This window comes from Fundulus heteroclitus, chromosome 14 (genome assembly GCF_011125445.2).
Source record: "Fundulus heteroclitus isolate FHET01 chromosome 14, MU-UCD_Fhet_4.1, whole genome shotgun sequence".
Taxonomy (NCBI): Eukaryota; Metazoa; Chordata; class Actinopteri; order Cyprinodontiformes; family Fundulidae; genus Fundulus; species Fundulus heteroclitus.
Genome location: NC_046374.1, coordinates 17988706 through 18006811, shown reverse-complemented (window position 1 = coordinate 18006811; position 18106 = coordinate 17988706). Strand labels below are relative to the sequence as shown.

Below are 18106 nucleotides of genomic sequence, written 5' to 3'. Positions count from 1 at the left end.
GCCACCACTCCACATAGGTGGTCAAAACATTTATCCTCAGCTATTCTTAATGTGTAAAACATGTTCAAACATCACACGTCTAAGTCAAAATTTTTAGATCATATTTAAATTCATTTTTTGATAGCTATGTGTTAAAAAGACCACTCGATGGTGCTCTCGAATGTAATGACAATCCTCTTAAAACGGTTTAAAATGGGGTAAAATAAAATAATTTTCATTGCAGTAGCATATTCTTAATTGATTTTTACAGAATACCATCTGCCTTTTTTGTTTGAAATAAATCCTGCAAGAGGAACTTTTTTTGCATGACGTCTTGCTTCCCTGGCATACAAATACATGTAAATCTTCTCTTAGCCAATCTTCAAAATGAATAAATAAAAATCAATAAATAAAAAGTTCCTCCCACAGTGTCAGATTATTTTTTGTTAAAGACTTATAGAAGTCCGAGGAACACACCTTAACACAAGAGGAGACACATTTTTCTAGACCAGTTCAGTCCAGATTTCAGACCAAGTTCCAAGCTCCTGTACGCATAGGCACGGCCAGAGGAGGGGAGGTGATTGGTTGCAGATTTGTTGTGTGCGCAAAAATGAGGCAGTAAAAGGCCCGTATTTATTGATTGCTCACAGCCGGATGACCACACAGTACCTGCACAATTTATATGCTACCAATGACAGAGTATGAAGTTTTTAAAGTCAAATGATCTCACTAACAGCTGTAGGATTGATTAATCTTTGTTTTTAATTTTTTAGACAAATATTAATTTTATCAAAACAAATGAAATTCTAAGAATAAACAAATATGAGAAAAAATACACAAATAAAATCTTTTTTTAAAGGTGCAGATACATGAGAAACTCAAGCAACCCCTTCAAGCACATGTTTTACTCTGTTCTGACTTTACTCCAGCCTGCTATTATGTGCCGGACTGTCTCTGGGGCATCTTCACTCAGACAGCATTTTAGTAAAAAAGTTGCTAATTATTGTATTAGTCAGACTGGGTAGATCCATCGGCATCACATCTTCTGTGATATTGAAGGAAATCACAATGTAAGAACAACAACATCTGTAAAAGTATTAAAATCCCCACTGTATTTGGCTTTTTCAGTATTTAATATCAGTTTGAGTTTGACAGGATTTGTACTAAGAGGTTGTTATTAAACACAATAAAGAAAAAATGTTGCTGCATTTTATTTCTAATCAGAAGAAAACGTATGAGTGATGTTGAACCAATGAACCTGCACACACACACACACACACACACACACACACAAAATATACGCATGAAAAAAATTGTAGGTCTGTTTAGTTTTGAGTTTTAAATTCTTGTTCTATGTGGCTGTTGGTTCTTTGACTAGAGTTCATCAGCCTTATTGTCTGGGGATGACTCTGCTGCAGAAACTTACTTTCCTGCTCCTCGGGCTTCGGAACTTCCTGCCACAGTGAATCAGTGAGAACAGATTATGATGTGGGTGTGTGGGGTCCCTGATTATGCTATTGGCTCTTGTCAGACAGTGTTTGTGTCCTGAACAGAAGAGAGAGAAGTGTCTGAAGGTATTTCCATGGGTCTAAGAGATCCAGTGGTGCTCCCATAGAAGTTGGTGACAAGGAAGTATTTTCTTTAACAGAGATTCTATATTCTTTGCCCAGGGTTAAACTGAATATTATGTTCATGAACCTGTCCACCACCTTCACTGCTGAGCCATTGTTGTGCATTGTTATGTTATTCTTTCTGAATGCACCAATGATTTATTTTGTCCTGTCGATATGCAGCAGAAGGTTGTTTTGTCTGCAATAGTTCTTTAGCCACTCTACATTCTTTCTGTAGGCCTCGTCATTGTCATTCCGGATGGGGTTGGAGGTAGACTTGGCAGCACAGTCATGGGTCATAAGGCTGAAAAGCAGTGGACTCAGGATGCATCCTGAGTCCACTGCTAAGGGGAGCCTGTGCTCAGAGACTGATGACTGAAGAGGTTTTGTTCCCCACATGTACAAACTCTTTTCAGAAAGAATCCAGTTGCGCAATTTGGTACTTAAACCAAGAGAAGCAAGTTTGCTTGCCAAATTCTGGGGGATTATGGTATTAAAGGAAGAGCTAAAAAAGTATTCTCCAAGTGCTGAAGGCTCAAATGAAGTACAGGTGGAATGGCAACAGCCTTTTATACATGTAGGCCTAATCACACTTGTTTCCAGCGGTTCTCAAACTTTTTTAGCCACGTACGCCATTCTGTGTCCCAACCAGGTAAATGCGAACCAGGTTGATGCACCCCAATCTTAAAAAAAAATGCAACAAACTTTTTTATAGCCATGTTAAAGGCGGCATGTTTAATCATGCTCCAATGACTAGAAGACATATAACAAAAGAGAAAAAGAAAGAAAGTTGCAGTTATAATTACAGCCATCATAACAAAGATTTTGGAAATAAAATGAGAACATGATTTTAATAAAATTGCAATAAAGTTACACACAACATCCACAACAGGGTCCTGACGATTTTTCAGGTGCATCGGTGGCTCAGCCTGGAGCCGGAGAAAGAAAGAGAAACTAAGATCGGTCAAACCTCCACAAAAAAACTAAAAAGTCTCTGAAGCAGAGACCACCCAGGTGGAGTCACGGACAGAACTCTGATAACCTGCCTGTGTGTGTTCTCACTTTGTTTATTTCATGTACCAGATTCTAAATCTGAGAGAGAAAACACTGTGTTAGAACGACACAGAGTAACAATAACAGAGCGCTGGCCTCGATAAAGCTGTTACTTCCTTATTGTTTCACAATGGTTACATTCAGCAGGTAAACACGCCCATGGCAACACACCTCAGCTCCACTCAACCCTCCCCCTGGCCCTCCCGCACCGGTTGCCGGTTTCCCTGCTCCTGTCTGAACACGCACTAAAACTGTATCTTTAAAATGAACTGCACCTGTCTAAATCACATAGTCAAGTAAACATAGTGAACATAGTTATGAAACTGTGTCTACCACCAATTTTTCCACCAGCAGCATCGGGTGTGGCCATGACATGCGCAGGGCTGGCAGCGGTTCAGTCACAGCACTATGCGCAGCACTGTTTGTGTAGGTGCTGCGCGATCGATAGAGAGATCAGGTCACTCAATTTAATCTTGTAAAACTTCCTTGTCCCAAATTCAATTTTCCCGCTACAGACGTAAACGATGAGAAATGAGGAGCGAGAAAGAGACAATTTCTTATTTCCACTCGTTTTCTTCTACTGGATTCCTTGCGATTCTCTCCTCTGTTGCCTCTGATTCCATTTCGCTCCCTCTTGGTTCCTCTCCTCCTTCATCACTAACTTTGACCCTAGATGTCTCACCTGAGTTTTCCTGATTTCAGCCATATTTGCGAGAATGATTGAAGTAGAGGCCAGAAGCTAGGTGTGCATATACAGCACAATGCGTAGAAGAAGATAACTTCCTCTTTATTTCATCTTAAAATGAAGCGTAAAAGAAGACTTCTTTTAAATAAATAAAATGTTCATATGAATACATTTTTATTTATTTATCAAATTTACAGATTTGGATTTTAATTTTTACAAAGGAAATGTTTATCTACACGTCTTTATGGTGTGGGGGAAAAAACACCGTCAGACCGCCATTACATTTTTGCCCCACACCTTGACAATCCCTGGTGTAGGGCAAAGGCCAAATGAGTGGTTATGTATGGCTTTAAACTTTTGGCTTCCAAGTGACTTCATGCTGATCTCCAATTGGTTACTTTTTGTATCCTCAGGACACTGCTCCAATGGCAAATCAGTGCTTTTTGTTTCATTGTACATTACTTCAGCATAACAAAAGTCACACAACTGGGAGCTTAGAGGTGCAGGAGCAAATGACACTTACACCGACGTGATGCAAATGGACGAGTCAGACAACATCAACAACAAAAAAGACAGGAGACAATGGTGGCTGAGAAAGAAAATGCAGTCTTTTATTTAAGAAATGAAGGAATTTAGAGCAGAGTGACTAAATTTAAAAATTCAGCAGTAGGCAAGTGACTATGGACAGCAGCCTGTGCCATGCCAAATACCATTGGCTGGTTGGATGTGAAGTTAGATATGCTTTGTTTTTGCTTTGTTCTTGCTTTCCCTGCTTGCTTTTTAAAATTTTTGGCACTGAAGTTTAGTGGCCAACACTCCGACCCCGCTCTCCAGCTTAAAGCCGGAACTCTGCGCCCTGGTTCCCTTAAGTTAAGGTTAGTGATCTAGTGCTTGCACAGTGATGCACAGCTTCCTGCAGATCACTAACCTTTGTCTCTGCCTCCAGGGGATTCCAGACCTAGCACGGTCAGAAGCACTTCGAGATGCCATGCTCAAGTCCTACAAATAAAGTCTCATATAAATGTCACTGATCTTGTCCTGGTTGAATCTTGGGTCCAGCCTTTGTTCAGATTCAGATTCAGACATACTTTAATGATCCCAGGGGGAAATTACTTTTGTTGCATGCTCCAGAATACACACATTGTTATATATATATTTACAAGATTCATTACACAAATACACTGATTTCAAGCAAATTTCACTTACTTGTAGTTCCCTTTTGGCAGTGCAGCAGTTCTGATCACACATCTGAGGTATTTATCTTTTGCATGTGAGAAATTTGTGTAACAGGCATCGAGGCAGTAATTCAAAACTTAATCAATGAAGCAATGTAAAATCTGAACAGCACAACAGCAGACAGGTTGTGTTTCCATAATATCCATTGGAAGTAGAGCCACGGGTGTGCCATTTGGATAATAGCAGTTGGGTTGACCGTCTAGTTGAGGTCTTCTGTGATTTGAAATAGGAAAGCCTCTGTACTTTTTCCCCTTGATGACTGAGGAAGTGTGTTCAGTCTTGTGGTGTCTGATGTCAATAATGACATCTTTGGTTTTCTTGACATTCAGGGTCAGATTGTTTTCTTAGCACCAGTTCTACAGTGTATCAACCACATCTTGGTAGTTGATTTCATTAACTTTAGAGATTTAGATAAGAAAACATTATCTATAAAAACATGTAATAATGGAGGAAGCTGGTGAGAACTTCTTTAACCACAGTGAAAAAAATAATCTACTGACATTAGCCATGTTTCTGAAAAAAAACAACACAAAAATTAAACTTACAGTTAAATTTAAATCTGATTTGAGGTCGGGCTGTGAGAAAAACATTGTTAGATTTCTTTTTGCACAGTACATTGATCAATCATATTTCAAATGAATGTCAACATTCAGTTGTTCTACATTCCTTTCTCTGTCATTTTCCTGGACATTACAAACTAGCATCTTCTAATCACTGCTTTTTCTCACCAAAAGGATTCCTGGTTCGCTGTTGATGACGTTGCTCATAACCTGACAGAATAAATCTCCTTAATACACGCATTGAAGTGTTACACACTTATGCACTCAAGAAATGTGACTCAACTGATGTTAACCTAAGCAAGTTTGTTTTTATGACCTTTCTTCCTGCATATTTGTGGTGGCTTGGCCAGTTTTGCTTCTATTTATATCTTTGATTGTAGAAATCTCTCAAAGACAATTTCTATATTGTTACATATTTAAAATAATCTTCCTGGTAATGATTTGACATGTTTGGAATAACACATTTGCCATGCATTTATGTAAATTTTTCCTTTTACGTCTAACTGTCTTTGTTTTAGTTGTAGAGAAAGGAAAAACAAGAGAAATGTTTTGTTAGTACAATGCATATCTTGAATCATGCATTGAAGCATATGTATACATATGATAGCTTAAATATTGTAAGCTATAACATGTTTGCTAATGACATTTAATTAATTTACTATTTAAGTTTAGTAAAGATGCTTTTGTTGCTTGTTCACGTCTTATTTTATTTTTCATCATTTATCATTTATCATTAAGGGGTTTCTGTAACTCTTCCCATATAGTGAAAACTTCTAAAATTCAGGGCTTTTTGCTGTACAAAATATTCAATAAACAACTATTTCAATACATGCAGTGTCCTGTTTTGTTATTAGTTAAAACTTTTCTAATTATTTTTTGTCAAGCTGAAAAGGCTAAAAGGTCAGTGGAATAGCTCAAAATAAAATTTTGTGTTAAGCAAATGTGAATATTTTAAACTTCAGAAATCCATTCCAGTCTAGAACAGAAACTTGTGTTGTTATCAGAGTAAATTGTATGACCATACATCCATACATACACTCAAATGTATTTCATGATTGTCAAATGCTGACTTGCATGATTTTTTTTTTAAGCTGAAATGTATCAAATTGAATAAGTTTGTGTTAGGAAAAATAAATTTGGTTTGAACATCTAAACATATAGCCTTAAGGCTAAATTTGGATTTTATCAAATATCCAACTTGAGAGAAAGATATGATGTTGCTGCCACACATTTGTATTCATGCGCTTGTGAATGCTATTTTATAAAGTTACACCTTGAAACTTACACCTAGAACTGTAGCCTCTCTAGCTGAGAGTTACAGAAAGTCCAGTCTTTACAAAAAAATAAAGAAATCCTCTGGAGCAAATTAATGAGAGAATTAGTTAGAATTTTATATAATCATGTAATATAAGGACTTATGTAATTTATAAAACCTTGTATTAAACAGTGTCACACCCCTTTTCATAAACAAGAAAAGATAATGACGTGTGGTTTGTTCACCTGAATGGAATGATTAGAGAAAAGGAATGTGAACCAAGGAAGAAATTACGGCGTCTCAGGGAGTTGCTTTCATTCCTTAAACACCACCCATAGTTCAAAATGAATTTCATTACCTGCGTCATACTTCCAATAGATTGGTGATATATAAGGTTCAGCAGCAGAGTGGTTAACCAAGAGTTTGAGGAGAATCAGTGGAGGTTAAGAGGAACTTTTGAAATCAGAGACTTCTTTTGGTGAGTACATCTCTAAGTTTATGATAAAAGCATAAGCAGTAGTATTGGTCATTTATTTTTAACATGTTAATATTTACATGACTGATTGCCGGTCATGTTACTTTTTAACACCCATAAGACAAATAACTTAAAAGTAAATTAAGGATTTTGTTGTATTATTTGAAAATAATTTGCATGTAATATGTAATTTTGGGTTCTGACTGTCATTGTTCAGTTTAATTAATATGTCTGCACCACCTTCCCCAAATAAATGAATACAGCAATAAAAAACAAAAAGCATACAAAAAACTAGCCTGCTGTATTTTGCTGGTAAAATATTTCTGTTACCATTAAAATTTCCTAAGAACTCATGGTTTAAAAATAATAATAGAATAATAATCAATAACAAAAATTACAGAAATTAAGCAAATGTAGATTGGAAACAAAAGATATAAAACAATTTTTATGCATATTTTACATGTTCTACACTAATATTGGCAAGCTTGTTTAAAGTGTTTAAGAATAAATGGAAGATAAACACGAAACAAGTAAATGTAAAGAGTGACAAAATTATAATTACTTTATTTTGGGTTACAATATTTGGGAACAATTTAACAATGCTTAATTAGCAGGAATATTTAAACTCTGGGAACTCATATTTGCCTACAAATACACTCGTTGTAAACTATACTGGCACAAGTAAAACATAAACCCTGAAATTACTCACACCTGTTTGGAGCTTAATTGACATTTACTTTTTATATGGAGGTTATTTTCATTAAGTAAAGATGGCCAGGTGAATTGCTTATTTTTATTTTCTTGATTAAAAAAAGAACACTTATCCTGTTACAAATCTGAGAACAACTAAAACTGTTTCAGATAAAAGAAAAAAAAAAAAAACACAGGAAAATTTGTAAAAAAAAAAAAATCTAAGAATTACTGTATTTTTTGCTGGGATTTGAGATTTAGGTTTTTAATTTATTTCAGATCACTGGTGTAGCTTTTACTGAATTTTATCTTTGTGTATTTTGAGAGTAACTAAGCCCAATGATATGATGGTGAAATTTGTTTCTGTCTGGATTTAAACAGTACAAAAATTTGTTATTTTATCGGCAATATGCTTTACTATTTATATTTAGTTGTTGTGAATTGTTTTCTGTCGGGAGTTCTAACATGTTCCCTTTAAAAAGGCAAATTCAGATCTAAACAAATTATTTTATTTTATTTGGAGGAAAATATTTGACATGGTTTCAAAAATGTTAAAATAAGATCAGAGTTTAGGTATGTTATGATAAAAATGCAAATTGATTGTTCATTTGGTGCAAAACATTATTTTTTTTATAAAGTTTGAGTTAAATATTTCAGGGTAAAGAGTGAAAATGGGGACTGGACGCACCTTAGTGATACTAATGCTGATAAAAGGTAAGCTACACAGTATAAAAAAAGATTGAATGTACATGTATAGTTGAGATATTAATTAATGATTTACTAAAACTAAAAACCAAACATTGTAACTGCAGTGGCAACCGTAGTACCTTCAACTTCAACTGCAGCTACTCCGACATCAACTACTGTTGTGCCTACCACAACTACATATGCTACCACCACTACCAGAGCTGCTCCGACAAAAACAACCACAGATGCTACCACCATAACCACAGCTGGTCCCACAACAACCCCAGCTGCTCCCACTACAATCACAGCTGCTCCCACAATAACCACAGCTGCTTCGACCTCAACTACTGCTGCACCCACCACAACTACAGCTGCTCCAACCACAACTACAGCTGCTCCCACAATAACCACAGCTGCACCCACTACAACTACTGCTGCACCCACCACAACCACAGCTGCTCCAACCACTACCACAGCTGATCCCACAACAACCACAGCTGCTCCCACCGTAACCACAGCTGCTCCCACCACAACCACAGCTGCTTCGACCTCAACTACTGCTGCACCCACCACAACTACAGCTGCTCCAACCACAACTACAGCTGCTCCAACAACAACTACAGCTGCACCCACAACTACTACAGCTGCTCCTACTACAAGTGCAGTTTTTCTCACCACAACTACAGCTGCTCCTACAACAATTACTGCTGCTCCGACCACAACTACAGCTGCCCCGACCACGACTACAGCTGCTCCCACTACAACCACAGTGGCTCCCACCACTACAACAGCTGCTCCCACTGCAACAACTGCTGCTCCAACCACAACCACAGCTGCTTCAACTACTACCACAGCTGCTCCCACTACAACAACAGCTGCTCCCACTACAACAACAGCTGCTCCCACTACAACCACAGCTGCTTCAACTACTACCACAGCTGCTCCCACTACAACAACAGCTGCTCCCACTACATCAACTGCTGCTCCCACTACAACAACAGCTGCTCCAACCACTACCACAACTGCTACTCCCACTACAACAACAGCTGCTCCCACTACAACAACAGCTGCTACCACTACAACAACTGCTGTTCCCACTACAACAACAGCTGCTCCCACTACAACAACTGTTGCTCCCACTACAACCACAGTGGCTCCCACCACTACAACAGCTGCTCCCACTGCAACAACTGCTGCTCCAACCACAACCACAGCTGCTTCAACTACTACCACAGCTGCTCCCACTACAACAACAGCTGCTCCCACTACAACAACTGCTGCTCCCACTACATCAACTGCTGCTCCCACTACAACAACAGCTGCTCCAACCACTACCACAACTGCTACTCCCACTACAACAACAGCTGCTACCACTACAACAACTGCTGTTCCCACTACAACAACAGCTGCTCCCACTACAACAACTGTTGCTCCCACTACAACCACAGCTGCTCCCACTTCCACAACTGCTGCTCCCACTACAACAACTGCTGCTCCCACAACAACAACTGCTGCTCCTACTACAACAACTGCTGCTCCCACTACAACAACTGCTGCTCCCACTACAACAACTGCTGCTCCCACTACAACAACAGCTGCTCCCACTACAACCACAGCTGCTCCAACCACAACGGCTCCATTTACTACCACAGCTGCTCCCACTACAACAACATCTGCTCCCACTACAACAACAGCTGCTCCCACTACAACCACAGCTGCTCCAACCACTACCACAACTGCTACTCCCACTACAACAACAGCTGCTCCAACCACTACCACAGCTGCTCCCACTACAACCACAGCTGCTCCCACTACAAATACAGCTGCTCCCACTACAACCACAGCTGCTCCAACCACTACCACAGCTGCTCCAACCACTACCACAGCTGCTCCCACTACAACCACAGCTTCTCCAACCACAACCACAGCGGCTCCATTTACTACCACAGCTGCTCCCACTACAACAACTGCTGCTCCCACTACAACAACAGCAGCTCCCACTACAACAACTGCTGCTCCCACTACAACAACAGCTGCTCCCACTACAACCACAGCTGCTCCCACTACAACAACAGCTGCTCCCACTACAACAACAGCTGCTCCCACTACAACCACAGCTGCTCCAACCACAACGGCTCCATTTACTACCACAGCTGCTCCCACTACAACAACATCTGCTCCCACTACAACAACAGCTGCTCCCACTACAACCACAGCTGCTCCAACCACTACCACAACTGCTACTCCCACTACAACAACAGCTGCTCCAACCACTACCACAGCTGCTCCCACTACAACCACAGCTGCTCCCACTACAAATACAGCTGCTCCCACTACAACCACAGCTTCTCCAACCACAACCACAGCGGCTCCATTTACTACCACAGCTGCTCCCACTACAACAACTGCTGCTCCCACTACAACAACAGCAGCTCCCACTACAACAACTGCTGCTCCCACTACAACAACAGCTGCTCCCACTACAACCACAGCTGCTCCCACTACAACCACAGCTGCTCCAACCACTACCACAGCTGCTCCCACTACAACAACAGCTGCTCCAACTACTACCACAGCTGCTCCCACTACAACAACTGCTGCTCCCACTACAACAACTGCTGCTCCCACTACAACAACAGCTGCTCCAACCACTACCACAACTGCTACTCCCACTACAACAACAGCTGCTCCCACTACAACAACAGCTGCTGCAACTACAACAACTGCTGTTCCCACTACAACAACAGCTGCTCCCACTACAACAACTGCTGCTCCAACCACAACCATAGCTGTTCGAACCACTACCACAGCTGCTTCCAGTACAACAACTGCTGCTCCCACTACAACCACAGCTGCTTCCAGTACAACAACTGCTGCTCCCACTACAACCACAGCTGCTCCAACAACTACCACAGCTGCTCCCACTACAACCACAGCTGCTCCAACCACAACCACAGCTGCTCCCACTACAACAACTGCTGCTCCCACTACAACCACAGCTCCTCCCACTACAACCACAGCTGCTCCAACCACAACCACAGCTACTCCCACCACAACCACAGCTGCTCCCACTACAACCACAGCTGCTCCAACCACTTCCACAACTGCTGCTCCCACTACAACAACAGCTGCTCCCACAACAACAACTGCTGCTCCCACTACAACAACTGCTGCTCCCACTACAACAACTGCTGCTGCCACAACAACAACAGCTGATCCCACTACAACAACTGCTGCTCCAACCACAACCACAGCTGGTCCCACTACAACAACTGCTGCTCCCACTACAACCACAGCGGCTCCCACTACAACAACTGCTGCTCCCACTACAACCACAGCTGCTCCCACTACAACAACTGCTGCTCCCACTACAACAACTGCTGCTCCTACTACAACCACAGCTGCTCCCACTACAACAACTGCTGCTCCCACTACAACCACAGCAACACCCACTACAACCACAGCTGCTCCAACCACAACCACAGCTGCTCCAACCACTACCACAACTGCTACTCCCACTACAACAACAGCTGCTCCCACTACATCCACAGCTGCTCCAACCACTACCTCGGCTGCTCCCTCTACAACAACTGCTGCTCCCACTACAACCACAGCTGCTCCCACTACAACAACAGCTGCTCCCACTACAACCACAGCTGCTCCAACCACTACCACAGCTGCTCCCACTACAACCACAGCTGCTCCCACTACAACCACAGCTGCTCCAACCACAACCACAGCGGCTCCATTTACTACCACAGCTGCTCCCACTACAACAACTGCTGCTCCCACTACAACAACAGCTGCTCCCACTACAACAACTGCTGCTCCCACTACAACCACAGCAACACCCACTACAACCACTGCTGCTCCCACTACAACAACTGCTGCTCCCACTACAACAACTGCTGCTCCCACTACAACCACAGATGCTCCCACTACAACAACTGCTGCTCCCACTACAACCACAGCTGCTCCCACTACAACAACTGCTGCTCCCGATACAACAACTGCTGCTCCCACTACAACCACAGCTGCTCCCACTACAACAACGGCTGCTCCCACTACAACCACAGCGGCTCCCACTACAACAACTGCTGCTCCCACTACAACCACAGCTGCTCCCACTACAACAACTGCTGCTCCCACTACAACAACTGCTGCTCCAACCACAACCACAGCTGTTCCAACCACTACCACAGCTGCTCCCACTACAACAACAGCTGCTCCCGATACAACAACTGCTGCTCCCACTACAACCACAGCAGCTCCAACTACAACAACTGCTGCTCCCACTACAACCACAGCTGCTCCCACTACAACAACTGCTGCTCCCGATACAACAACTGCTGCTCCCACTACAACCACAGCTGCTCCCACTACAACAACGGCTGCTCCCACTACAACCACAGCGGCTCCCACTACAACAACTGCTGCTCCCACTACAACCACAGCTGCTCCCACTACAACAACTGCTGCTCCCACTACAACAACTGCTTCTCCAACCACAACCACAGCTGTTCCAACCACTACCACAGCTGCTCCCACTACAACAACTGCTGCTCCCACTACAACAACTGCTGCTCCCACTACAACCTCAGCTGCTCCAACCACAACCACAGCGGCTCCCACCACTACCACAGCTACTCCCACTACAACAACAGCTGCTCCCACTACAACAACTGCTGCTCCCACTACAACAACAGGTGTTCCCACTACAACCACAGCTGCTCCAACCACTACCACAGCTGCTCCCACTACAACAACTGCTGCTGCCACTACAACAACTGCTGCTCCCACAACAACAACAGCTGATCCCACTACAACAACTGCTGCTCCAACCACAACCACAGCTGTTTCAACCACTACCACAGCTGCTCCCACTACAACAACTGCTGCTCCCACTACAACCACATCTGCTCCTACTACAACAACTGCTGCTCCCACTACAACAACTGCTGCTCCCACTACAACCACAGATGCTCCCACTACAACAACTGCTGCTCCCACTACAACCACAGCTGCTACCACTACAACAACTGCTGCTCCCACTACAACCACAGCTGCTCCCACTACAACAACTGCTGCTCCCACTACAACAACTGCTGTTCCCACTACAACCACAGCTGCTCCCACTACAACAACTGCTGCTCCCACTACAACCACAGCTGCTCCCACTACAACAACTGCTGCTCCCACTACAACCACAGCTGCTCCCACTACAACAACTGCTGCTCCCACTACAACAACTGCTAATCCTACTACAACCACAGCTGCTCCAACCACTACCACAAAGGCTACTCCCACTACAACAACAGCTGCTCCCACTACAACAACAGCTGCTCCAACCACTACCACAGCTGCTCCCACTACAACAACTGCTGCTCCAACCACTACCACAGCTGCTCCCACTACAACAACAGCTGCTCCAACCACAACCACAGCCACTCCAACTACTACCACAGTTGCTCCCACTACAACAACTGCTGCTCCCGCTACAACAACAGCTGTTCCCACTACAACAACTGCTGCTCCAACCACAACCACAGCTGTTCCAACCACTACCACAGCTGCTCCCAGTACAACAAGTGCTGCTCCCACTACAACCACAGCTGCTCCCACTACAACCACAGCTGATCAAACCACTACCACAGCTGCTCCCACTACAACAACTGCTGCTCCCACTACAACCACAGCTGCTCCCACTACAACCACAGCTGCTCCCACTACAACCACAGCTGCTCCAACCACTACCACAGCTTCTCCCTCCACAACCACAGCTGCTCCCACTACAACAACTGTTGCTCCCACCACTACCACAGCTACTCCCACTACAACAACTGCTGCTCCCACTACAACAACTGCTGCTCCCACTACAACAACTGCTGCTCCTACTACAACCACAGCTGCTCCAACCACAACCACAGCGGCTCCCACCACTACCACAGCTACTCCCACTACAACAACTGCTGCTCCCACTACAACAACTGCTGCTCCAACCACAACCACAGCTGTTCCAACCACTACCACAGCTTCTCCCACTACAACAACTGCTGCTCCCACTACAACCACAGCTGCTCCAACCACTACCACAGCTTCTCCCACTACAACCCCAGCTGCTCCAACCCCTACCACAGCTGCTCCCACTACAACCCCAGCTGCTCCAACCACTACCACAGCTGCTCCCACTACAACCACAGCTGCTCCAACCACAACCACAGCGGCTCCCACTACAACAACAGATGCTCCCACTACAACAACAGCTGCTCCCACTACAACAACAGCTGCTCCCACTACAACAACTGCTGCTCCCACTACAACAACTGCTGCTCCAACCACAACCACAGCTGTTCCAACCACTACCACAGCTGCTCCCACTACAACAACTGCTGCTCCTACTACAACCACAGCTGCTCCAACCACAACCACAGCGGCTCCCACCACTACCACAGCTACTCCCACTACAACAACTGCTGCTCCCACTACAACAACTGCTGCTCCCACTACAACAACTGCTGCTCCAACCACAACCACAGATGTTCCAACCACTACCACAGCTGCTCCGACTACAACTGCTGCTCCCACTACAACCACAGCTGCTCCAACCACTACCACAGCTGCTCCCACTACAACCACAGCTGCTCCAACCACTACCACAGCTGCTCCCACTACAACCACAGCTGCTCCAACCACAACCACAGCGGCTCCCACTACAACAACAGCTGCTCCCACTACAACAACAGCTGCTCCCACTACAACAACTGCTGGCCCCACTACAACAACAGCTTCTCCCACTACAACAACTGCTGCTCCCACTACAACCACAGCTGCTCCAACCACAACCACAGCTGCTCCAACCACTACCACAGCTGCTCCCACTACAACTGCTGCTCCCACTACAACCACAGCTGCTCCCACTACAACCACAGCTGCTCCAACCACTACCACAGCTGCTCCCACTACAACAACTCTTGCTCCCACCACTACCACAGCTGCTCCCACTACAACAACTGTTGCTCCCACCACTACCACAGCTATTCCCACTACAACACCTGCTGCTCCCACTACAACAACTTCTGCTCCCTCTACCACCACAGCTGCTCCAACCACAATTACAGCAGTGCAGACCACATTCACAGCTGCTCCAACTATGACTACACCTACAACTATGGAGTCAAGAATAACAAGGAAACTGACGTTTAGGTCTCCTAGAGAAAACTTCACAACTGATTTGCTTAACTCATCTTCAACTGCATTCAAAGACCGAGCTGCACTTTTAAAGTCCACGGTGAGTCATTTTCATTTGAAGCATTTAGAATTCGAGCAAGCCTTTTACGGTCCAATGTAAGTCTCTTTTCAGTCTGTTTAGAAATATTTGAATCAATGCTTTTGACAACAAAATTTTTTTTATTTAACTCCTTTTTTGGGTAGAAAAGTGAAAAACACAAATATTTTTCTTCAGAAAATTAAAACCAAATGAAAAGAACAATGTTTTATACTCAAGGAGGTCAATAAGGATTGTGAAAGTCCAATGCCATGCATACATTAGAGATTTCTTTGCTGGATCATGTGTAATCCAAATAATTTAAGTATACTTTCAGCATTTTAGCAGCTACTGCAGGTGCCTGGCACTGTCCAATTATTTTGAATTGGGGATGTTTGCATAAAGAAAATAACAAATTATGTCTTAATCCCTGATTATAAAAGAATTACCCACCTACTAATTCATAGAAATGATACACAGATATAGATGAATTAAATTACTTTTTGTCCAGTTTTCCTTCTGCGGGTGTGTTTTCTTGTCAGCATTTCTCAAATTTCATAGAAATGTTACACAGACTAAATAAAAACTGTTTTACCTTTATTTTCTGAAAAAATGGGAGAAGGGGGAGGAGATTAAAAAAGAAAAGGGATAAGGACTGACAATCTTTTGTTATGACAATAAGCCTCGAAGGTGGTTAAAAAATGAAAACAAAACAATTTTTTTCCAAAATTAAGCAATTTTGAGAAAATTGCTTGAATGGATTTTAATTACATAAATATTTGTAATTAGCTTTAAAATAGCCAGACTTAAGATGAACCATTTATGGAAAACTCATTCTTGTCTGTCTGCAGCTTGAACCACGCTACCAGGAGGCGTTTCCCGTGTTACGTGGTCTTAGGGTGACTTCCTTCAGGTATGATTTGCAGATATTTTTGGAATATTTTCAAATATAAATGTGGAAATATTAATTGATGTTTTATTACTTTTGCAGCAATGGGTCAATCATCAACAACATTGACCTTGAATTTCCATCAGCATCAGATCCTAACAGTACCCAAATTGAAAACGTTTTGATCAATGCATCTTCAAGCATTGATGCTTTCAGCATTGACACGGGTTCAATTGTTGTGGGTGAGATAGGTAAGCTAAATAACATTGACATAGTAGAAATTAAAATGTACATATAAATGATCCACATTGTGCAATATCACTGAGGATTACTTACAACAATTTTGTGTTCTCTGACCTCAACCACAGATGCTCCCACCACAACAACAGCTGTTCCCACCACAACCACAGCAGCTCCCACTACAACAACAGCTGCTCCAACCACAACCACAGCTGCTCCCACAACAACAACAGCTGCTCTTACAACAACCACAGCTGCTCCCACCACAACCACAGCTGCTCCAACCACTACCACGGCTGCTCCGACCACTACCACAGCTGCTCCCACCACAACCACAGCTGCTCCCACAACAACCACAGCTGCTCCCACAACAACCAAAGCTGCTCCAACGACAACCACAGCTTCTCCCACAACTACCACAGCTGCTCCCACAACAAATACAGCTGCTCCCACAACAACCACGGCTGCTCCCACAACAACCACAGCTGCTCCCACAACAACCACAGCTGCTCCCACTACAACCACAGCTTCTCCCACAACAACCACTGCTGCTCCCACAACAACCACAGCTGCTCCCACAACAAATACAGCTGCTCCCACAACAACCACGGCTGCTCTGACCACTACCACAGCTGCTCCCACCACAACCACATCTTCTCCCACTACAACTGCTGCTCCCACCACAACAACAGCTGCTCCCACAACAACCACAGCTGCTCCAACCACAACCACAGCTTCTCCCAAAACAACCACAGCTGCTCCAACCACAACGACTACAGCTGCTCCAACCACAACCACGGCTGCTCCCACAACAACCACAGCTGCTCCCACAACAACCACAGCTGCTCCCACTACAACCACAGCTTCTCCCACAACAACCACAGCTGCTCCCACAACAACCACAGCTTCTCCCACAACAACTACAGCTGCTCCCACAACAACCACGGCTGCTCTGACCACTACCACAGCTGCTCCCACCACAACCACATCTTCTCCCACTACAACTGCTGCTCCCACCACAACAACAGCTGCTCCCACAACAACCACAGCTGCTCCAACCACAACCACAGCTTCTCCCACAACAACCACAGCTGCTCCAACCACAACAACTACAGCTGCTCCAACAACAACCACAGCGTCTCCCACAACAACTACAGCTGCTCCCACAACAACTACAGCTGCTCCGACCACTACCACGGCTGCTCTGACCACTACCACAGCTGCTCCCACCGCAACAACAGCTCCTCCCACAACAACTACAGCTGCTCCCACAACAACTACAGCTGCTCCCACCACAACCACAGCTGCTCCCACAACAACCACAGCTGCTCCCACCACAACAACAGCTGCTTCCACAACAACCACAGCTGCTCCCACAACAACCACAGCTGCTCCCACCACAACAACAGCTGCTTCCACAACAACCACAGCTGCTCCCACAACAACCACAGCTGCTCCAACCACAACCACGGCTGCTCCCACA

The 18106-nt window shown here is 43.9% G+C and overlaps 1 protein-coding gene across 1 annotated transcript; it reads left to right on the top strand.

The window, feature by feature from the left end:
* Positions 1–12719: 12719 nt before the first annotated feature.
* LOC118565931 (C-type lectin domain-containing protein 141-like) lies at positions 12720–18106 on the top strand (the record flags this gene model as incomplete). Its single annotated transcript, XM_036147026.1, has 2 exons — positions 12720–12782; positions 18047–18106. Coding segments are annotated over 2 exons (123 nt in total), but the record flags the coding sequence as incomplete, so codon positions are not given.